This window comes from Culex quinquefasciatus, chromosome 3, assembly GCF_015732765.1.
Source record: "Culex quinquefasciatus strain JHB chromosome 3, VPISU_Cqui_1.0_pri_paternal, whole genome shotgun sequence".
Lineage (NCBI taxonomy): Eukaryota > Metazoa > Arthropoda > Insecta > Diptera > Culicidae > Culex > Culex quinquefasciatus.
The window spans coordinates 184,369,382-184,390,764 of NC_051863.1; the positions used below are offsets into that span (position 1 = coordinate 184,369,382).

The 21,383-nt window shown below is 37.7% G+C and overlaps 5 protein-coding genes across 5 annotated transcripts in view; 2 read left to right on the forward strand and 3 right to left on the reverse strand.

Moving 5' to 3' along the window:
* The window catches only part of LOC6041252, a 24,065-nt gene extending 13,692 nt beyond the window's left edge, over positions 1 to 10,373 (forward strand). Inside the window, exons 2-4 of the mRNA XM_038258646.1 lie at positions 8,797 to 9,370; positions 9,433 to 10,044; positions 10,105 to 10,373. Coding sequence (XP_038114574.1) covers positions 8,984 to 9,370; positions 9,433 to 10,044; positions 10,105 to 10,245 — 1,140 coding nt within the window. The 5' untranslated portion in view covers positions 8,797 to 8,983 and the 3' untranslated portion in view covers positions 10,246 to 10,373. The remainder of the gene's footprint in view (positions 1 to 8,796; positions 9,371 to 9,432; positions 10,045 to 10,104) is intronic.
* Positions 3,356 to 4,640, reverse strand: LOC6041253. Its single transcript, XM_001850491.2, has 2 exons — positions 3,830 to 4,640; positions 3,356 to 3,766 (listed from the first exon to the last, which is right to left on the reverse strand). Exons 1-2 carry the CDS (start codon positions 4,638 to 4,640, stop codon positions 3,462 to 3,464), a joined length of 1,116 nt encoding a protein of 371 aa, XP_001850543.1. The 3' UTR covers positions 3,356 to 3,461.
* Positions 10,374 to 10,452: 79 nt separating the features above from the next.
* On the reverse strand, positions 10,453 to 12,442 carry LOC6041251. The gene is made up of 3 exons (XM_001850489.2): positions 12,306 to 12,442; positions 10,877 to 11,117; positions 10,453 to 10,809 (listed from the first exon to the last, which is right to left on the reverse strand). Exons 1-3 carry the CDS (start codon positions 12,323 to 12,325, stop codon positions 10,633 to 10,635), a joined length of 438 nt encoding a protein of 145 aa, XP_001850541.1. The 5' UTR covers positions 12,326 to 12,442; the 3' UTR covers positions 10,453 to 10,632.
* A 304-nt stretch (positions 12,443 to 12,746) lies between these two features.
* On the forward strand, positions 12,747 to 14,800 carry LOC6041250 (FGGY carbohydrate kinase domain-containing protein). Its single transcript, XM_001850488.2, has 4 exons — positions 12,747 to 13,039; positions 13,113 to 14,129; positions 14,188 to 14,262; positions 14,319 to 14,800. Exons 1-4 carry the CDS (start codon positions 12,854 to 12,856, stop codon positions 14,682 to 14,684), a joined length of 1,644 nt encoding a protein of 547 aa, XP_001850540.2. The 5' UTR covers positions 12,747 to 12,853; the 3' UTR covers positions 14,685 to 14,800.
* Positions 14,739 to 16,106, reverse strand: LOC6041249 (mitochondrial E3 ubiquitin protein ligase 1). The gene is made up of 3 exons (XM_001850487.2): positions 15,894 to 16,106; positions 15,640 to 15,806; positions 14,739 to 15,579 (listed from the first exon to the last, which is right to left on the reverse strand). The coding sequence occupies exons 1-3, from the start codon at positions 15,996 to 15,998 to the stop codon at positions 14,838 to 14,840; spliced, it is 1,014 nt and encodes a 337-aa protein (XP_001850539.2). The 5' UTR covers positions 15,999 to 16,106; the 3' UTR covers positions 14,739 to 14,837.
* Positions 16,107 to 21,383: the final 5,277 nt, after the last annotated feature.

A 21,383-nucleotide genomic window follows, 5' to 3' on the forward strand; every position in this document is an offset into this window, starting at 1 on the left:
GCAGCCACATAAGTGCGCTGAAAGAAAAAAAAAAAAAGATCTCAGCCGATAATAGAAAATGCGTAGGCTCCAGTGCACTCTCGTCTGGCTAGAATAGACTTTGGAAATGTTTTTTTTTTAAATGCTTGTAAAAGAAAAATTTTTGCGACCTATATTTCGATTTTTTGAAATAGTGTTGATTCGAAAATTCATAACTCGGTCAAATATTTTTTGCACAACCTGGAAATTTCTGATAAGTTGACATTTTATATCCCCTAGAACATATCAAAAAATAAAAAAATAAAAATTGTGTTTTTTGCAAATCAAGTTTTAGTGACAAAAACTTAAATTAAAATTCACCAATTTTTTTTTACCGTTTATCATTTTTTTTTTTTCAGTGTAGTCCTTATTCATACCTACAACTTTGCCGAAGACACCAAATCGATCAAAAAATTCCTTCAAAAGATACAGATTTTTGAATTTTCATACATCATTTATGTATGGACAGCTGCCAAATTTGTATGGAAAATTATATGGACAAACTAATGATGCAAAATGGCTTTTTTTGGGCATACCGAAGGCACCAAAAGAGTTTCAGCCAGATTAAAAAATACAAAAATTAAAATTCAAAAAAAAGATCGATTTCGTAGAGAACTGCTCTCTAGATTTGGGCTCTCTACGGTGGGCAAAAAAAAAAGCGAATCACTCAAAGAGCCGGTTCACTGAAAAGAGCGAACCAACCGTGGCACATAATTTTTTTTTTTTTTTTTTTTTTTGTTTGATGCCACTGTCCACTGCGACCAGGAATTAGATCTATTGCGGACTTGCAATTCTATTTATAGAATCACAAAGGCTTCTTCTGTTATTAGGCAGATGGGACACGCACACACGCTATTGTTGAGCGAGTGTGTCGAGCGATCCACTGCCGTAACTTCACCGCCGAAGAGGTTTGAATGTTTTTTTTTTTTTTTCAATCCTCTTTGGCTCTGCCTTTTCCCCTCTGTACTGTCCAAATGTATCGCTAGAACCGAAGTGCACATTTCACGTTTACTTATACCCAGCTAGCCCTTAAGTTCTGGTTTCTGGAATACTCGTCCCTTCAAAGCACTTTTTGCGATCGGGCCGTGGAGCTCTGTAGGGCAATTATACAGAGAACAGTTGGTCCTTATACATGTGAAGAGTACAGGGGAAAGGATGTGCCGAGCCATGTGGGTTTGAAACCACGATCTTCCGCTCGTAAAGCGAAACCTGTAACCATTAGACCACAGGAGCTCGGCACATAAAATAGAACCGCGGTTCTTTTTTGAACTCCGGTCTTTTGTAAGAACCGTTTCAATATAGCATGATTTTTGTTATAAATATAATTTATTGAATTTCAAAAAAAATGTAGTATTAAATTTGTTTTTGAGAATTGAAAATGCTATTTCGAAAATTTCAATGCTTATAAAAATAAATTCCGAAAGTAAAGGATTTTCTAAACAAAATGAAATAAACTTTTCAGTATACAAGTGATTGTTCATTAAAGTAATACCGGTATACAAATAAGAGCATTCCAAATTGCATAATTTGTCAAATATTACCAAAAAATCTACTGAATATTTGAGAGATTTTGGAAAATAAAATGAATCATTTGTCCGATTAAAATTTAGCGTTTATTGACTTAATCTATTTAATCAGAATATAGAGAAGAGTTCACAGAATAAATAAAATATCAGCATAAGTTCTATTCTTGCAGAAATACACGAAATTTTAAAATTAATAGCAATTTTTCCAGCATTCTAGGTTTAAGTTTGGATGCCATTCAATTACTCGAATAATTAGTTTTGAGTAGAAATCATGACATTGAGGCTACCAAGACCTATGGTTTTCAAGGGCATATTCTCGTTTTAATTTTTTTTTATCAACTATGCTGCCGTTCTACGCATAATTGTCCCATGTTCAAAAAAGTGCATCTGAGAAAAACGCTATTGAAATTTTTCGACCGATTTCTGTGTTTCTACGCATAATTGTCCCGTGGGTTCCTATCCGTCTTATGTGTCCCTAATCACCCCAGTTAGTATTTTATCACTCTTATTTATGATCCTCTTGCTATACAATAGGTAATCAAGGCATAATGCTTCGTTGAACTAATGATTCTTTGAGAGAAAATACTTGGTGGGACAATTATGCGTAGAAGTGTAACGATGGGACAAACAGACTTGGTGTTGTTTTTTATGAGTGTCCGAACAAAGTACTAGATTTTATGTGTTTTTCTAAAAGTATACGACAAACTAAACTTAAAAATGTCAAAAAGTCAAAATCGTCCAAAAATGACATGGGACAATTATGCGTGGAACAGCAGTATGGCCGTCACAAATAATTTTCAAAGCACCCCTCCCCTTCAAAATCCGTCCGAAAAATCAGGGAACAAAACAATATTCCATTTTTCAAAAAACTTTCAAATTTCAATGAAAATAGAAGTCTTATCCACTGAAAACAAATTAAAAAGCATTTTGGGATCGATCAAAAATATCTTGATTTTTGGTGAAATTCCGTTGAACATTACCTAATGCACAAGTTTATTTTTCGGTTTAAAAAAAAAGTTCATTAATACTTCGATCTTTTTAACTCTAATGATTGCAATACAACTGAGGATGTGTGTAATGCATTTTAAAACTCTTTTTTCATTAAAATGTCTTGCTATTATTTTTTTGCGACTTTGGCCAGAGTTGAGGGACATAAACTTCAAAAATATTTGGTACGGCCAAATTTATAAAAGTCCAATGTGAAATGACTTATAAAATCACGCGATTTTTGAAAAAAAAACCTATTCATTCAAAAGCGAAAAAGCCGTTCAAAAGAGCGGCTCTTTTTAAAGAGCGAACGAAAATGAGCGGCTCCTAAAAAAGAGTGGTTTTGCCCACCTCTAGTTGTTTGTGTTTAGATTTGCGCTGGAGACTTCAACGATACTGAATGAACGAACCCGATTTTTATTTGAAATATCTTTGTGATAAATCTGGAGTTTTTTTTTAAATGGTCCAATACAAAATTTTGGGTGTTTTCGAAACCGCCTTATGTCTGGGGCATTAAAAAAAATACAAAAAGCAAAAACAGAAAATTTGGGTTTTTGAACCTTTTAAAAAAAAAACAGAAATGTACAAAACATATCTACAGTTTTTTTAAAGGTCCCATAAACTATGGTGTTTCATATGTTCATAGGACCTTTTCAAAAAAAACTCTTGGAGCATCGAGAAAGGAAGAAATCATGTTCAGAGAACGAGAACGTGATTATCGAAGCATACCATTTGTTAAAAACGAAAACGAATAGAAAGTTGTGTGGTTCCAATGTATTTCTAGCAACTAAGTAAACGAAAATCTTAAACAATCTAACGCCTTAGTCTATATCACATGTCTGTACAGCTTTCGCTCGAAGCTACCATATTTCAGTACAGAGTCCCGTGTTGTCTTCGCTCCCATCCCCGACGATCGTTCAGTTTCTGCACCTACTCGCAGGTGTACGTTCCGTCCAGGATCGAGATCTGGTGCAGCGTTCCGCAGCCGGCGTAGTCCTTCACGTAGCTCGGGAAGTCGTTTTCCAGCACCAGCAGCCGGTTGATCTTGAAGTCGGGGAACACGTGCGTCGCGTACAGCCCTCCGCTGCTCTTGTACACCAGCTTAAAGTTGCTCTTCTTGTAGCACTGGTTGGTGTTCCAGTAGTACACGTCGCTGTCACCTTCTTCACGGAAGAATACTCCGGATCCGGCGTCAGTTCCGATAAAGATGGGCGTGTTTGGCTTCTCGCCGATATCTGTAAGACAAGTGTGGGATTGAGGTGATGTGAAAGGTGCTGTTTTTGATGTTTTGGACTTACCAATGATGTTTCCACCGTGTCCCTTGCGCAGATGCTCCGTTCGGATGGCAAACAAGCGACGTCCTCCAAGGTAGCTAAAGTACAGTTTGGTTCCCTCTTTTTGGTACGACAGGAAGATGTACAGCACGTCCCGGAATCGACACCCGTGATGCACGGCTTTAGGAAGAACGACTCGATATCCACGACCTCCGTATACGTCGTACACAATGATGGCGTTGTTTCCGGCATCGCTGACGTACACATAGCACCGACCTCCCTTGAGACACTCAACCTGCAGATATTGCAGACGCGACTTTTCCGTAACAAAGCGGTTCAGGTTGATGGTTTTGAGCTTCTTTCCAGATTTTCCCTCGTACACAACGATCTTCGGGGGGCACCGTTGGATGGGTGATCGAAGAGCCTGAACAATTCCACTGTCCAGTACCCACACGAACTCTCCAACGCTGTAGATATCGATGACCGACTGCAGTGCGTTGCAGTTGCCCTCTTCCTGTTCGGTCCAGCACGGGAACGGCTCAAACTTGACATCGCAGCCCTTCTTGGTGGCGTACACCTGGCTCAACGTGATCGGGATGCTGTTCTTGTAGCGCGGGAAGGCGCACAAGGTCTTTCCTTCAACGCGCTGACACCGGATAGCGATCAGATCCCGAGGGGTGTATTTGCCGGCCGCGATGACGAGGCGCTTCGTTGTCGGACATGGCCATTCGATTCGGCCCCCCTCCCAGGTGTAGATGGCGTTTGAGTTGTTTGAGTACGCTGTTACGCCTGTTACGGCGATCCCCACCATCAGCACCAAAATGTAGCCACGCATCTCTACAAGTACACGGGAGATATTACAAAAGCTCCCTGACCACACAAGATCAAACCAATTGATACTCACTTTCTAGCCCCAGGAGTCCAGTTGCTACATAAATCTGTATCCCCGGGAAGGCAAAGCACTGAACTGTGCTAGTCATCGACTATCTTAAGCTTTTATAAGTTGCTCATCCAGCTAACCCCAATTGTTTACTATTTAGACCAGTCTCATTGCCACAGAACCCGCGGGTGCCCGGCGCAAAAAAAAAAACTGATGGTACATTCCGACATCCGAGTCTGGATGTTTGCAAAACATCGCTCCCGTGTAGCCTCTGTGGCCACGCAGTAATTTGAGCCGTTTCGGAACACGTTCATGCGTAATGTTTGCTAAATACGAGCCGGGCCCGGGCTAGCTCGGAATGACGTGCTCGTGCGCGCGCCGCGACTTGGGGGTCTGAATCACACAGGCAGCCCAAGAAGGGTTTATTTTCGGTTTCGGAGTACGTAACACAACCATATAATTTCAGGCGAACCGCAAGAATGTGCCAAATATTGTGCAAGAGGGCACGATGTTTTTGTTGTTCATCTTGGTTTTCAAAATATTGCGTTATATTTTTTTGCCTTTATACAAGCTTTCGATTAAAACTAATCGATGCAATGTTTGTTAACAATAAAACTTTGTTTGGTCTCTGGTGCATTATTGTTTACTAACAAAATTTAATATCCTAGTGCACCGAACAGTGCATTTTACTACATTGCATTTTCACTTAGAATTAATGTGCATAACATGCAAAGGATAACGCATTTGGTACGGTATGTCCACGCATCCTTTCTCCCCTGTAGATTCTGTGAAATGTGATTCGTTCGCAGAATCCTCTCTGCGTTAACCACAACGCAGTAGGGCTGGCCGATTTAGTTTTTGTTTCAAATTTTCGGGTCTTCTCGGATGTACTGCAATTATTAACAATGGCAAGAAAAGTGCTTGGGGCGTAATCTAATCACAAGACTTTACAGCATGCTTTCATCGTGTTATCGTGGCTGCGTTAGTGTTAGATAAGATTAGATAACATGCAAAGGATAACGCATAACTACAAGTTATCGAATCCAATAAAGCAACAAATTACATTTACCTACAATACGTTTTGTCCAATTGTGTTTGCATGTTTATTTAGGATATCAAAGTAGGATGTTCGCTTAAAAAGTTTTGAATACAAAACAATCTTAAATAAGTTATTAACTCAAAAGCTTAGACATGTCTGTAAAAAGTCTCTAAAATAATAAAATGTAGGGGCACATATTGAGAGTATTGCGGTTTTAAAAGTCCCTTAAAATTAATTATTCTAATAGGTTTTTTTTCTGGGACACGAATAATCTGAATATTAGGGTGACAAGAAAATGGTAAATTTAAGAAAAACTTAGGTGACATTTTTCCGATTCCGATTACTTAAATAATAAATAATAATAAATCGCAAAAATGTATGCCCGATCAGGCGGTAATTAACATCAATACCAAACTATGTTATTCATATTGACGAATTAGTTGTTAAAATAACCGAGGTCAATAACAGAACAATGTACTGAGGATTATAAGAAAATAACAAGATTTGATATTGCAATAACAAATCAATAATACAGGGTGACCACTCAAATCCCCTATTCAAATTTTCGACTTTTCCAAAACCTCAAAAAATATATATATTTTATCGAGAAGAAAGATTTCAAATCAAAAACTCTTTATACAAAGTCAATATAAACCATTGGACAAAATTTAAAAAAAATCATTTGCATTTTAAGTAAAAAAAACTTGAATTTCAATAATATATTCCTAAAAACTTCACCTCAAAAATGGAACCATCATTTTAATTCAGCGTAAAAGCATAAATATCATTCTTTGAAAAATAACCGAAAGCTTATTGATTGATTATATTTATTATCAAATCTTCACATATCTTTACTTTACACTTGATTACGGGAGAGTGGGGAGACTTGATCCCCTTTTTTGTATCGCACATAACTCTGTCAATTTCTCACAAAACTATGAACTTTTTGCATGAATTGAAAGCTTAAACATTCAACTATGTTTGGCTGATAAGGGTATTTCATCAGATAAACTCTTCGAATCATGCCAAGCGTTAAAAAAAAATTAAACCGGCATTTTCAAAATGTTGGGGGTAAGTTGATCCCCCTTTCAACATTTTGAAGAAATCTTAAGCAAAATGTTTTTTATTCATCCCAAATTTTAATTTTCTATAAGTTACAGCAATTTCACATTAAACCTGTACGTTTGTGTTCAAAATATAGCAAGTTTAGCATGCACAATATTGAAAAACTTAAAATTTTCTTTTTTAGACCAAAATTGAGCATGTTTACAAAAGCTGGTAATTTTTGTTTACAAAACTTTTGACAAATGGTTCAAACTGCAGTAAGTTATGTACAACTATACTAAAGGAAACTATGTATGAAAACCCAGCCAAATTATTTAATCTTGAGGCTGATTCCAGTGACTGTAAAAATGCAGGGATCAAGTCTCCCTAAACGCACTTTTTTAATCAATTGATTTTAAAAATAGTATGACGATAAATTAACGCAGGGGTAGCGGCTTCGGCTGTCGATCCCGATGATGCTATGAGACGCGGGTTCGATTCCCGCCTTATCCACTGAGCTTCTATCGGATGGTGAAGTAAAACGTCGGTCCCGGTTTCTCCTGTCTCGTCAGAGGTGCTGGAGCAGAAATCCCACGTTAGAGGAAGGCCATGCCCCGGGGGGCGTAGTGCCAATAGTTTCGTTTTGCATAAGGGTTTCGTAGTTTGTAAGTTTATCAAACAATTCATGTATAAAAAATATTTTTTCGAATAATTTTTGAGTGTTTTCTATACACATCAAAACAAAGAAAAAAGATCTCTTGGAAGTTTTTTGCAGCACTTTTTAGAAAAATGTGTGTAACTCAATCTAAACATTTTTTGATTTTTTTTCTTTGTTTTCTACAATGAGGTTTAGTCAATTTCGCACAACTTTCTAGAACAAAACTAATTGTTTTACCCACATGATGACGAGATACAGGCTTGGGATCAAGTGTCCCCGGGGATCAAGTCTCCCCACTCTCCCCTACAGTTATTATTCTTTCAAAGAATTTAAACATATGGATGGATTCGTTTAAAAGATATTTTTAGCAAGTATCCTTTAAAATTTTGTAAATTTGGGTATTAAATTTTTTGAATCAATATCAATTTATTGAAGTGTCAGTATTTAAATGTTTAAACTTTTTTTCAATGAAAAATCCAATTTTCTTCTTCAACTTATTTTATACGAATGTTTCTAGACAAAAGTCCTTGAAACTTTTTTTAATAACTCAAACATTTTTTTTATTAAATCAAGCGAATACAAATTTTATTTCATTTTATTTTATTAAACTTGTAAAGTCTTTTACATGCTATTTAGAATACATTGTATAATGTTTATTAATGAATGTCTTATCAAGTGAAGGATTTTTTAAACTTTTACAAATTTTGAAGTTTTAGATCACAAAAGGCGTAAAACTTCAGAACACCAACATTTTCGTAAATTCATTAATAAACTGACCATAGCTTTTTCAATATTTTCAAAGCGTAGAAGTTTTACCTTTCTTTTTTTCCTTCAGAACGAAAAACCTTTGATTTTTTTTTCCGAAAACTGAAAATCATGGAAAATCAAGCTTTATCGATAGTTGTGGTACCCATAATCACACAAAGGTTTAAGGAATATGCCTAAGAGTGATATTCTTTGCCGAAGAGTTCAAGAAGATCCGAGTTATTCCTGATGAGTTTTAGGTAATCTCACACTTGGACAATTTTTTGGATAGAGCAGCGCCACCTACCGGCGAAATTCTGAAGCGATTTTTTCACGTTGTTGTTTTGAGAAAAGATCTGTCTCGTGTAACTTTAACAGAAGGACTGTTTTAAGAATTAAAACTGTAAAAGCAGGTGCAATGCATTCAATAAAAAATATAGTATAACTGTTGTACAATGAACTGCAATTCCTCATTTTTTTTTTCAATTCGCTAGGTACCGGTTGTGAATTGTTTAACAATGCAGTCATGTAGGAACGCGGATGCATTTCAGTGCATTTTTGCAGTTTTGTCAAAACTTTTGACCCGACCAATCCTTACGTGCAGGTCATTTCCATCGCAAATCTAGTTGCTGTTGTCTACCTGAATCGTCCAGCAATCCTATGTCTGACGATAGCTGGACATGGTTTTGTTTAGTTTCAAGCGGCATGTCTCCAAGTTGAACAGTTTCTAAACAACGCGTTCCACCAAGCTTGGCTTTATAAAACGGTTGGTGCGCCTGTTCCGGTACACCAGTCGTAGTTTAGAAATTCGCCATGTGGTTACGAGTGACGCTAGCGTTCGGTTTGTTGGCGGTGACCCTCGCCGAGGTCAAGCCCTGCGAGTACGGGGACAAGATCTACCGGATCAACGGCAACTCGATCGACTTTCCGTGCGAATCGACCAAGAACATCTTCATCACGACGGAGCGCTTCAAGCCGAGCAGCATCATCCCGTTGCGGTTCCAGATCGACAAAAAGCATGACCGAGCGCTGGTGGTGCTGCCACGGTTGAGGACCGGAATCCCGATCACGTTCGGCGTGATTGACCTGAAGAAGCCCAACTGTTACACCCACATCAAGCCGTACCCGTGCTGGCCGTACCAGGAGGAAGGAAACTGCAACTCGTTCCAGTCGGTGGTCGACGCGTACATCGATGTTAAGGTGAGGACACGTTTAATTTCGATAAGGAGATTTTTTAAATATACTGACAATTGTTTCTACAGAACAACATCTGGACGTTGGACACCGGCATCACGAACAACCTGCAGCAACCGATCCGTCGGTGTCCACCCAAGGTGGTAGCATTCTCGCTGGACAGTGACAGCACAGTAAAGTCCGTCGATCTGAGTGATATCGTTAAGCCGTCCTCCCGTCTCCAGTACCTCGTAACGGACTATTCTCAGAACGGCAATCCCTACGTGTACATTGCCGACGCCGAAGGAGCCATCATCGTGCTGGACATCCACAACAGCAAGAGCTATCGGGTGGTTCTTCCACGGGCCATCGCCGCCGGGTGTGGCGAATCGGACGTGCTTTACCTGCTGCTCGTCCGTCGTCCCAAGAACCAAAACACGGTCATCTTTTCGTACCTCTGCGGACAGAAGGTGTACTCGATCAAGTCGGAATATCTGCGCACGGGTCGCGGATCCAGCGCGATCGTCGAACTGGGCAGCAAGCACAAACACTCGGTTCTGCTCGGCACGGACGGCGGCAAGAACGTGATCCTGCGCTACCGTGGCGAGAGCGAGCTGTACCTGTGGGACACCGACCAGGCCTACAAAGAGTGCAACTTTGTGCTGGTCCAGCACTCTGAGGAATGCCGGCTGAGCACTCATGTAAGTTACTAATTCGTAATTCGATGTTGCACATTGTAACGCCAAACTGTAACCTTCCAGGTTTCTCCCGGCGGCAAGGACGAACTGCTGTACTCGCTGTCGTCCAACATTGCCGACTACCTGAACAATACCAGCGGTGCTGGTGGAGCCTCGGCTCGGCTGAAGTTTATCAGCAAGGAGTGCGATGATGACTGCTTCTAAAATGGATGCGGTAATTTACCTCAAAAGTTGACTGAAAAACTGGTAACTGGAGTTTTAACGAGAATTATTCGCAAGACTTGGACAAAACGCTTGACTTGACAAACCAACAAACGAGACTTGACGTGAGTAGACTGTACAAAATTGGACGTACGCAAACGGACTACAAAGGACATTGTGATATCTTCATAAATCAAAAAGGACACTTCGTTTAACTTTCAATTCTCGTAACCGTTGCCATTAGACATAAGATTCCAAGAAACCTAGAGATAATATTAGTCTTATTTATTTGCGTGATCCTGATCACAAAACACTTCTCCGATAAATGCTCTCTAACTGGTTTGTTAATTGATTGAACAAAATAAAAACAGATGTTAAATCCAAATAAGCCTAAATTTGTTTCATCCGGGTGACATCCTCAATGAATCGCTCCCGCTGAGCTTCGCCCCGATAGCTTCCGATCATTTTGTTCACATAGTTCTGTTGGTACCGAGCAACAAACTTCTGGCACTGTTGAAGCGTTGCCCCCACGTACAGCGTTCGATATCGTACGGACTCCGTATCGGCCTTAAAAGGTCGTTCAAATTTAATAACAAATCAACAACAAAAAAAAGCAACAAAGCTTCCTACTCACCACGGTCAGCAGGGGCAGAATGCTGGTGACGAACCGGTGCGGGCCGTGGCGCGTCTGGATGATGCACAGGCGGGTCTTCTCGTTGAAGTAGATCACGTGCAGCCGGAGCATGCTCGCGATGCCAAACTCGCCGTAGTACTTTTCGATTCTCTGCTGCAGAAAGGTGCCCACCTGGCGCGACGTGAGCGTGAACGTCTCCGTCTCCGACCGGTTGTTGCACATGAACTGCACCAGGATGTATCTAGGGGGGTGAAGGGGTAAACAAATAAATTCATATCCATTAGAATGTATAACAAAGCTGGTCAATTGTCAGGGCATGATGCCTTAAATGTTCTGAGCTCAACTCCCAAACATGAGCTTGATTAGTTGCAACAGAACCTGGCGCTCCAGATTTAAAGATTAAATAAGACTTAACACGTAAATTTTATTTTTTTTAATTGTTGCTGCGCAGTCTTACAGGCTGGCTTCCGTCCATTCGGGCGACATGGCCGTCCCACCTGAACGATGTGAGGGTCTTCCGTAATCCGAAGTACGCACGATTCCCAGCAAAATACCAGTCCGGATCTCATTATTGGTGTCGTTGTCGGCGGTTACCAGCGATCCCACGTACACCAACACGCTCACCTCCTCCAACTCATCACCATCCACAGACTTGGTGGGCCGACGTCCTTCGAACCCCTTCCTCTCATGTACTTCGTCTTCGTCGTATTCATACTATGCATCTTGCTTGTACCTTCAGTCGGGTCCAAACATCTTTCACCTTCTCCAGGTTTCTTGCAACAATTTCGATGTCATCGGCAAAAGCAAGCAGCTAGTAGGACCTGTTCATGATCGTGCCACTTGTGTCAATGTCCGCTTTTTGAATAAAGCCCCCAAGGGCAGTGATGAACAGCGCAACAGCCATCACCTTGCCGCAGCCCTCGGCGTGATCCAAAGGGTTCCGCTAGTTCCCCCGAAAAACGCACGTGACACATCACACCATCCAAGGTAGCCTTGATCAGCCGAGTCAGTTTATCCGGAAATCTGTTCTCGTGAAGAATCTGCCGTAGCTGCTCGCGGTCGACTGTATCATAGGCCGCCTTGAAATCGATGAAGATGTGATGTGTGGGCACGTTGTACTCACGACATTTCTCGAGCATTTGTCGGAGACAAAATATTAATTTCTGGTCCGTGGTAGCGCGTGCTCCCCACGAACCTCTTTGCATGGGGTGACAGCTGACGGCAGAGGATCTGGAAGAGGATTTTGTAGGCCGCGTTGATAAGCGTGATGCCGCGGTAGTTGCCGCATTCCAGATTATCGCCCTTTTTTGAAGATGGGGCTCACGACACCATCCATCCACTCTTCCGATAGTTTCTCCTCCTCTCAAATCTTGGAGATCACACGGTGAACATTTCATATCACAATCATTTTGTTAAAAATTACATTCACCTGTTCTTAACTCGAACCATCTTTAAATTTTATTATAGAAGTCGCTTATCAAACCAAATTAATTTTAAACTTTTTGAAACATCGTTATCGTATTTGTAAACAAACGAGCATGCCCTCACTTGTAAACATGAACCGAGGGATCGCCCAGCTGCTGTACTAAAAATGATTCTCGCGCGATGCCTACATTTTAGAACAAGAACTGAGCGAAGAATTTGGCGCGTAGAACCCTTTTCGTTCTACGCGAGAATTGACTTAATGCGTATGGCTAAATATGGTCGCACGTGGTGATATCCACGTTTGATATGTGTAACAGATATCAGGTATATGCTAATTACGAATAATTAAAATATGAGTATTTAAAACTAAGAGTTAGCTGATTGTTCACCCTGTAGTGATTATTGTTATCTTCCCTTTCCACACAATAAACCATAAACAAGGCAATCAACATCTCAGCTTAGTGCTCTCACCGCGGTAGTACGCGAGCAATCCAGGTCCAATAAAGAAGTGTGTCCCAACGTATCATACAGCCGTTTCCCGATTGACGCGAAATGTCCCAGCTAAAGTGCGTAATCGGCGTCGATGTCGGCACGGGCAGCGCTCGGGCTGCCCTGGTCACCAGTACGGGCCAGCTGCTGAAAAGCTGCGTTAAGGCAACGCAAACCTGGAACCCGCTGCCCGACCTCTACGAGCAGTCTTCCGACAACATTTGGAGCGCCGTCTGCGAGTGTGTTCGTGTAAGTAATGACCTTCAGCGCGCTGTGCGGATGATGGGGAGATTAGTTTTGTGTCTTTTTTTTGTGCTCGTAGACCGTGGCCGCCGTTGTTCCGAAGGAGCAAATCAAAGGTATTGGGTTCGATGCCACCTGTTCGTTGGTTGCGCTGGATAAGGGTGGTCAACCGTTGTCCGTGAGTTCTACCGGAAGGGCTGAACAGAACATCATTCTTTGGATGGATCATCGCGCTCAAGCTGAGGCGGATTTAATCAATGCTACCAAGCACGAACTGTTGAACTACGTCGGTGGATCAGTTTCGTTGGAAATGGAGATGCCGAAGTTGATGTGGTTGAAAAAGAACCGTCAACTAACCTGGTCCAATGCGGGTGCGTTCTTTGATCTGCCAGACTTTTTGACCTACAAGGCAACCGGGAGTTCGTCTCGCTCGATATGCTCGGCTGTCTGCAAGTGGAATTACGACGCCATGAAGAGTTCCTGGTCGGTTGAGTTCCTGGACAAAATTGGATTGTCTGAACTAGCTGAAAATGGATTCCATCTGATCGGTGAAAAGCTAAACAGCCCAGGGGATCAAATCGCCAATGGACTCTCACAGGAAGCGGCTGCGTTGATGGGATTACTTCCGGGAACTGCCGTGGCCACCTCGATGATAGACGCTCATGCGGGCGCGTTAGCCTTGCTAGGTTGCCGCAATCCGGACAGCCAACTAGCCGACACGCTAACCTCGAAGTTGGCCATCATCTGCGGTACATCCTCGTGCCACATGAGTCTCACCGAAGGACCGGTGATGGCGCCCGGCATTTGGGGGCCGTACAAAAACGCAATCATTCCGAATCTCTACCTCAACGAGGCGGGCCAAAGTGCCACCGGGGTGTTGATGGATTTCATCCTGCAGACGCATCCCTGCTACGCTGAGCTGTTGCAAGAGCACGGCTCCAATGGGAAGATTTACGCAGTCTTGAACGACGTCTTGCGAGAGCTGACCGATCGCAAGGGTTTGCAGTCGGTGCATCGGCTGACAACTACGTTGCACGTTTGGCCGGATTTCCACGGCAACCGGTCACCGCTGGCCGATCCCAATCTGAAGGGAATGGTAGGTTTGGTGTCATGCAATTTCTTGGAAATGATCAACTATTCATGGCTTTTTTTAGATTTGTGGACTCACAATGAACAAAACCGTTGAAAATTTAGCCCTGATCTATTTAGCGTTGATGCAGGCTCTCGCAGTAAGTTTGTTTTGCCATTGTCAGCTCTTTCAGCAGTTGAACTTGATTCATTTCAGTACGGAACGCGCCACATCCTGGATGTGCTGGCACGCTCGGGCCGCGAACCAATCCGCTCCATCTTGCTGTGCGGTGGCCTCAGCAAAAACCCACTGCTTGTCCAAACGCACGCCGATATCTGCTCGACGCCGGTTTTGCTTCCGCACGAAGCCGAAGCCGTTCTGCTGGGCTCCGCAATGATGGGCGCGTGTGCCGCCGGAATCTACACCGATCTGAAAACTGCCGCCGCCGAAATGGCCGGACCAGCCGAGATAGTCAAGCCCGACTTGAGCGATGAGAACCGGGACTACCACGAGAGGAAATACCGCGTGTTTTTGCGAATGGTCGGCGATCAACGGGCCTACCAGCAAATCATGATTGAATGAGAATGGGGGTGAAACGCAAGCAGGGATTTCTCACAAAACAATCTTCCAATTGAGTGCATTTTTAAGCGTAACGTGAACATTTATAAACATTCTTTATAAATAAAGTTTTGAATCCATTTCCTTCTTTAAATATACTTACCAGAATAAAGCCCTTCACGTGATAAATGCAGCAGCTTTAGTTTCGATCTTGGATCGACAAACCGGGCAGTTCAGTTTGATCTTTTGGGCGCAATTTTCGCACAGACAAACGTGGCCACAGGGCAGACAGATGACCTCCTTCGGATTGTCCACGCACACGACGCAGCGCTGCTCGTCGCTGAAAACCTGCTGCCTAGCCTGAACCCTTCGTTGCAGTCTTGACTTATCCAGCTTATCCCGCAGCTTTTGTTCTTCCCACTCCATCTTCTTGCGACGGTAGATCTTTTTTGCGATCAGTCCCACCAAGACGGCCGAAATGGTTCCGCAAACGATCACCTTGAACAGCATGGAGTTTTTCGCTTCTTCAAATTTCTTTACGAGAGTATTCTTCGTCGCAGTTGTCAGAAACATTGGCGCAACCGTCGACGGCTGTAGCCTGACACTGTCCCCGTCCAACTCCAGTTCTCCCACGGCCGTAATAAAGCTTCCGTCCCGCAGAACTTCCTCCGTGGTTTGCATGCCCTTCTGGCGAACTCCGGAGAAGAATCCAAAGATGTGGTCGAAAAGAGACAAACTGCTTGGCTCGTAATTGTCGTATACGGTGTCCATGTCGAGAATCTCAGCCGATAGGCCATCGACTACCTCTACGCCTAACTTTCCACTTGCTAGCTTGAAGGGAACTTCATTGCACGAGATGTGAATCAATTTGCGTTGTTCGGCCCAGAATCCGGCAAATCCGCGTGCTACGCGGTGTTCGCTGTAATAACAATTTTTTTAATAAATTTCAAAAAAAAAGATCAGCAAACCATCAACTCACTTCAGCTTCATAATCTGCAAAACGCCCGTCACCGACGGAGACATCACGGCGTGCATAGGAGTCCCAATGGGGGTGACCGTTCCCCGAATCACCCCATAGTTGATTTTGTTGCCACTTTTGCGCAACCGGTCGGTCAGCGTATCGTCGATCGCTAATTGGGGGGCATCCTGCAAAGTAAAACAACCAATCTCTCAATCAATTCCACTCCACCGTGGCTTTATGACATAATCCCGCGAATCAAAAAAAAAGTTTACCTTCAAAGCTTTGCTGATCTTTTTAAGCTGGTAATACTCGCGGAAGCACAACCCAAGGACCAGCACGTCAACGCCGAGAAAGACCGCTTCCTGGACAAAATCCATTGCAGGAAATCGGTTAACGGGCGATCTTTTGTGTAATAATTGCGATTATTTCTTAGAAATCAATCCTTTCTAACAAAATTTTACTCGACCGAAAAATTTAATAACAGCAACAAAAACAACAACCGATCTCGCTGACGACCCGTTTGACGGATAAGAATTTTTAGTACAATTTTCCAGTGGCGTCGGCTTTCGAAAAAGATGGAATTTTTACAACAAGTGTGACCGTGGTTTAACCACACTAAACGCCTGTTAATTTGACACTTTTTAAATTCTAAAATTTTAAATTCTTTAATTTCTATATTTCAAGCAAAACAATAGGTCTATTCCCGTACTTGCAGAATTGCAGAATTTCTGCAGCTTCTGCAGAATTCTGCAGCCAGCATAAGTCACTTTTTTGCAGCACGTTCCCGTACTTTTCAGCTCGATCTCTTCATCTCTCTCTTTTGCAGAAGTTCTGCAAGTAGAGAAGCGGCAAAAATTTTGCCTGGGTAGCGCGTTCCAGTACTTTTTCTGCAACATTGTACACAGTTGAGTGGATTTACTCAAATTGGGTATTATTTTTTTATTATTTCAAAATATTAAAAAAAGGTTGACAAAAAAAGTAATTGAAAGAAGTTTACCTTTAAAACGGGGAAATTGCAATGCAATGGGAATGCAGCACAATATTTTATTTGAAAAATCAAGGATGTATTATTTATTAAGTAACTAGAAACTAATTATGCTTAGGTAGAAATCATATATTAGAAACAACTTTAAAAATTTACATTAGGTAAACCATTTTACAAATGAGAGTGGCAGGTACGTTTAAAAAACATGATTTGAAAAAAAGACTAACAAAGGTTTAATATAGACGGGACCAAAAATACATGTTTAATAGAATTTTTTTTATTATAGACATTTTACCACTTTTGTGGCATTCATGTCTTAGAAAAATGGTTCAAATTTTGTTGTATAAACTGGTTTCTTTCAGGAAATTTATCATCGATATCTCCTTTCTTTTCTCGTTTGCAAGAATGGTTGGAAGTGTTCCACTAATGCTGTTGTTTTTTCGGCTTTCCTCGAAACCTCTGCAGTCTTGCAGAATATGTTGGACTGTAAAGGAAACGCCACAATAGCGACAAACTGGTGGCGCAATTTTCTCGAGGAGATACGAGTGAGTCAAGCGGGTGTGACCTATCCGTAGTCTCGTCAGAAGACGCTGGTCCGATGCACAGCTTCTGTCCACGTTTCTACAAACGGTTCGTTTTATCTGTCTAAGTTGTTGTTGTGTTTGGTTCCACTGATTTTGCCATGCTTTCCAAATCTCGTTTTCACAGTCCGTACAGCATCTTGAGCAGGAATTTTGAACGAGTGAGGTGGTGGCTTTGATCTAGCTTGGTTGGCAATATTGTCTGCTCCTTCGTTTCCGGGTATGCCTGCATGCCCTGGAATCCAGCAGAACGTGATGTTACACCCGGCTGCTACTTTCTCAGCTGCTTGGATCCATGGGTGTGATGAGTGTCCACTTCTGATTGCATTGATGCAACTGGCGGTTTAATAGAATGTTTGAACGATTATTCAGGATAACATAAATAAATTATGACTGGATGTCACATTAAAGAACAACGGTGACGCAGTTAAATTGACAAATAAAAAAAATGGTCACAAACTCAAAAATTTTAATACACATGAATTAAGCAATCTGGAAATTAAGAAATCCATAATTAAAAATATTTAAAAAAAAACTAATATTTCCACATCAAGAAACATTAAAAAACATTAAATCAGATATTTGAGAAATTTAAAAATGCAAATAATTATATCAAAAAAAAAACAATAAATCACAAGTTCAGAGCTTGAAAAATCAAATAAATTCTAGAGTAAATTTTCAAAACAACCTTTGAGTCATGGGTTTCCTATGCAGATAGAGCCTTTTGAAAATTTAATCGAGAATTAAAAACTAAATATTTCAAAATGATTAAAGTTCAAAAAATCTTAATTTAAAAAATTCAAAATAAAAAAAAGGTTGGAAAAATTCAAAATAAAACAACAAAAGTTTTTTTTTTAATATTTATGAGATCAAAACACAACAAATTCAAAAGCTACAGTTGAAAATAATAAGATAGAAACTTAAAGAAATTTAAATTTCAAATACAAGTAAAATTAAAAAGTTCTGTAAATCAAAATCATTAAAACTCAAATATAAAAAAATAGGAACAGTCCAAAATTTACAATCTCTAAATCCTCTAAATTTGAGTTTCTAACCTAAAATATGACTTCGAAAAATTTGTATTTATTATGATTCAAGGTTGCGTAGAAATTAAAAGTTCAAGAATTTAAGAATTTAAGAATCTAAGAATTTAAGAATTTAAGAATTTAAGAATTTAAGAATTTAAGAATTTAAGAATTTAAGAATTTAAGAATTTAAGAATTTAAGAATTTAAGAATTTAAGAATTTAAGAATTTAAATTTAAGAATTTAAGAATTTAAAATTTAAGAATTTAAAATTTAAATTTAAATTTAAGATTTAAGAATTTAAGAATTTAAGAATTTAAGAATTTAAATTTAAGAATTTAAGATTTAAAATTTAAATTTAAGAATTTAAGAATTTAAATTTAAGAATTTAAGAATTTAAGAATTTAAGATTTAAATTTAAATTTAAAAATTTAAGAATTTAAGAATTTAAGAATTTAAATTTAAGAATTTAAGAATTTAAGAATTTAAATTTAAATTTAAGAATTTAAATTTAAGAATTTAAGAATTTAAGAATTTAAATTTAAGAATTTAAGAATTTAAGAATTTAAGATTTAAGAATTTAAGAATTTAAGAATTTAAGAATTTAAATTTAAATTTAAGAATTTAAATTTAAGAATTTAAGAATTTAAATTTAAAATTTAAAATTTAAGAATTTAAGAATTTAAATTTAAGAATTTAAGAATTTAAGAATTTAAGAATTAAGAATTTAAATTTAAGAATTTAAAATTTAAATTTAAATTTAAGAATTTAAATTTAAGAATTTAAAATTTAAGAATTTAAAATTTAAATTTAAGAATTTAAGAATTTAAGATTTAAGAATTTAAATTTAAGAATTTAAGAATTTAAGAATTTAAGAATTTAAATTTAAATTTAAGAATTTAAATTTAAGAATTTAAGAATTTAAGAATTTAAATTTAAATTTAAGAATTTAGAATTTAAAATTTAAAATTTAAATTTAAGAATTTAAGAATTTAAATTTAAGAATTTAAATTTAAGAATTTAAGATTTAAAATTTAAGAATTTAAGAATTTAAATTTAAGAATTTAAGAATTTAAAATTGAATTTAAGAATTTAAGAATTTAAATTAAGAATTTAAGAATTTAAATTTAAGAATTTAAGAATTTAAGAATTTAAGAATTTAAGAATTTAAAATTTAAGAATTTAAATTTAAGAATTTAAGAATTTAAGAATTTAAGAATTTAAATTTAAGAATTTAAGAATTTAAATTTAAGAATTTAAGAATTTAAGAATTTAAATTTAAGAATTTAAATTTAAATTTAAATTTAAGAATTTAAAATTTAAATTTAAGAATTTAAGAATTTAAGAATTTAAATTTAAATTTAAATTTAAATTTAAGAATTTAAGAATTTAAAATTTAAGAATTTAAGAATTTAAAATTTAAATTTAAGAATTTAAGAATTTAAGAATTTAAGAATTTAAATTTAGAATTTAAATTTAAGAATTTAAGAATTTAAGAATTTAAAATTTAAGAATTTAAGAATTTAAATTTAAAATTTAAGAATTTAAATTTAAGAATTTAAGAATTTAAAATTTAAGAATTTAAATTTAAATTTAAGAATTTAAGAATTTAAGAATTTAAGAATTTAAGAATTTAAATTTAAGAATTTAAAATTTAAGAATTTAAGAATTTAAATTTAAGAATTTAAGAATTTAAATTTAAGAATTTAAGAATTTAAATTTAAGAATTTAAGAATTTAAATTTAAATTTAAATTTAAGAATTTAAAATTTAAAATTTAAGAATTTAAAATTTAAGAATTTAAGAATTTAAGAATTTAAGAATTTAAGAATTTAAGAATTTAAGAATTTAAGAATTTAAGAATTTAAGAATTTAAGAATTTAAGAATTTAAGAATTTAAGAATTTAAGAATTTAAGAATTTAAGAATATAAGAATTTTAATTTCGACAAAATAACATTTGTTTTTTGGTTCATATAAGAATACAAGTTGGTATCACCGTTAAAGGTATAATTTATTATTAGCCAATTAAATTTACCTGTTATTTAACACACATATTTAGTATATTCCGAGGTATATTTAAAAACAATTGAAGATCAAAAATTATTCCTAAACAAATATTTATTTGAAATTATTAAACTCAAAAGAAATGTGTGTTTTAAAAGTTTTTAAAAACAATTTGTTTTTGTAGTACAAATTTTTGTTGGGGTACTAGCCGTGCTGTTTGAACTAAGCCTGAAATCGTTAACATAAAAAAATCGTTCTCAATAAAACCAGACATAAAAAAAACAACCCCAAAATCATTTATTTTTACAACTAATAATAAAATGCTTGATTTCACCCAACTTGCAAATTTTACGTAAGCGTGTACTCAACATCCATCACACCAAATTGCAGTAACTTTTCAACCAGAAAGAGAAGAGAGAGTTTGCAGAAAAGTACGGGAACGATTTTGCTGCAACTTCTACCTCTCTCATTGCAGAAGTTCTGCCTGAGAGAAAAGTTACTTTTGTTGCAGAAAAGTACGGGAACGCTCTGCTGCCGTTTTTGTGCAGAATTGCAGAATTCTGCAGTACGGGAATAGACCTAATGTAAAAGGACCGAATCCAAAGTGTAAACAAAGAGTCTGTCCTGTTCACGTCAGTTCATGTTTACATTTGGAACGAGCATGATAGACAGTGTTTTGTACATATTACAATGTTTTGCTAGATTTTTTAAATTCTTAAATTCTTAAGTTCTCAAATTTTTAAATTCTTAAATTCTTAAACTCTTAAATTCTTTAATTCCTAAATTCTTAAATTCTTAAATTCTTAAATTCTTACTTAAATTCTTAAATTTTTAAATTCTTAAATTCTTAAATTCTTAAATTCTTAAATTCTTAAATTCTTAAATTCTTAAATTCTTAAATTCTTAAATTCTTAAATTCTTAAATTCTCTGCCCTGCTTGACAGAAAAAATCATACTTGACAGCTCTTTCCAAGGAGACCATAGATGATCTATCGTAAAATGTTGTCTTAATTGTCAATTTTATTTTTTGCATTAAAATAAAAAAAAAGTGATCAGAAATGGTTTTTATCTCAAACCGAGTCTCAAACCATGAACCACCATAATCTGCAAAGCAAAGTGTACACCGAACTGAACAAAACCAGAATTAGCTCTCAAAAAAAAACTTCA

Excerpts from the sequence above, each read along its gene's own strand:
- LOC6041253 (XM_001850491.2), bottom strand. The coding sequence starts at position 4,640 with ATGCGTGGCTACATTTTGGTGCTGATGGTGGGGATCGCCGTAACAGGC. Across the intron at positions 3,767-3,829 it reads ACACGGTGGAAACATCATTG|ATATCGGCGAGAAGCCAAAC; the intron begins GTAAGTCCAAAA and ends CTTGTCTTACAG.
- LOC6041251 (XM_001850489.2), bottom strand. The coding sequence starts at position 12,325 with ATGGTTCGAGTTAAGAACAG. Across the intron at positions 11,118-12,305 it reads ATGGTTCGAGTTAAGAACAG|ATACATCCTGGTGCAGTTCA; the intron begins GTGAATGTAATT and ends TCACCCCCCTAG. Across the intron at positions 10,810-10,876 it reads TTCTGCCCCTGCTGACCGTG|GCCGATACGGAGTCCGTACG; the intron begins GTGAGTAGGAAG and ends CGACCTTTTAAG.
- LOC6041250 (XM_001850488.2), top strand. The coding sequence starts at position 12,854 with ATGTCCCAGCTAAAGTGCGTAATCGGCGTCGATGTCGGCACGGGCAGC. Across the intron at positions 13,040-13,112 it reads CCGTCTGCGAGTGTGTTCGT|ACCGTGGCCGCCGTTGTTCC; the intron begins GTAAGTAATGAC and ends TTGTGCTCGTAG. Across the intron at positions 14,130-14,187 it reads ATCCCAATCTGAAGGGAATG|ATTTGTGGACTCACAATGAA; the intron begins GTAGGTTTGGTG and ends GGCTTTTTTTAG.
- LOC6041249 (XM_001850487.2), bottom strand. The coding sequence starts at position 15,998 with ATGGATTTTGTCCAGGAAGCGGTCTTTCTCGGCGTTGACGTGCTGGTC. Across the intron at positions 15,807-15,893 it reads AGATCAGCAAAGCTTTGAAG|GATGCCCCCCAATTAGCGAT; the intron begins GTAAACTTTTTT and ends TTTACTTTGCAG. Across the intron at positions 15,580-15,639 it reads TTGCAGATTATGAAGCTGAA|CGAACACCGCGTAGCACGCG; the intron begins GTGAGTTGATGG and ends TTGTTATTACAG.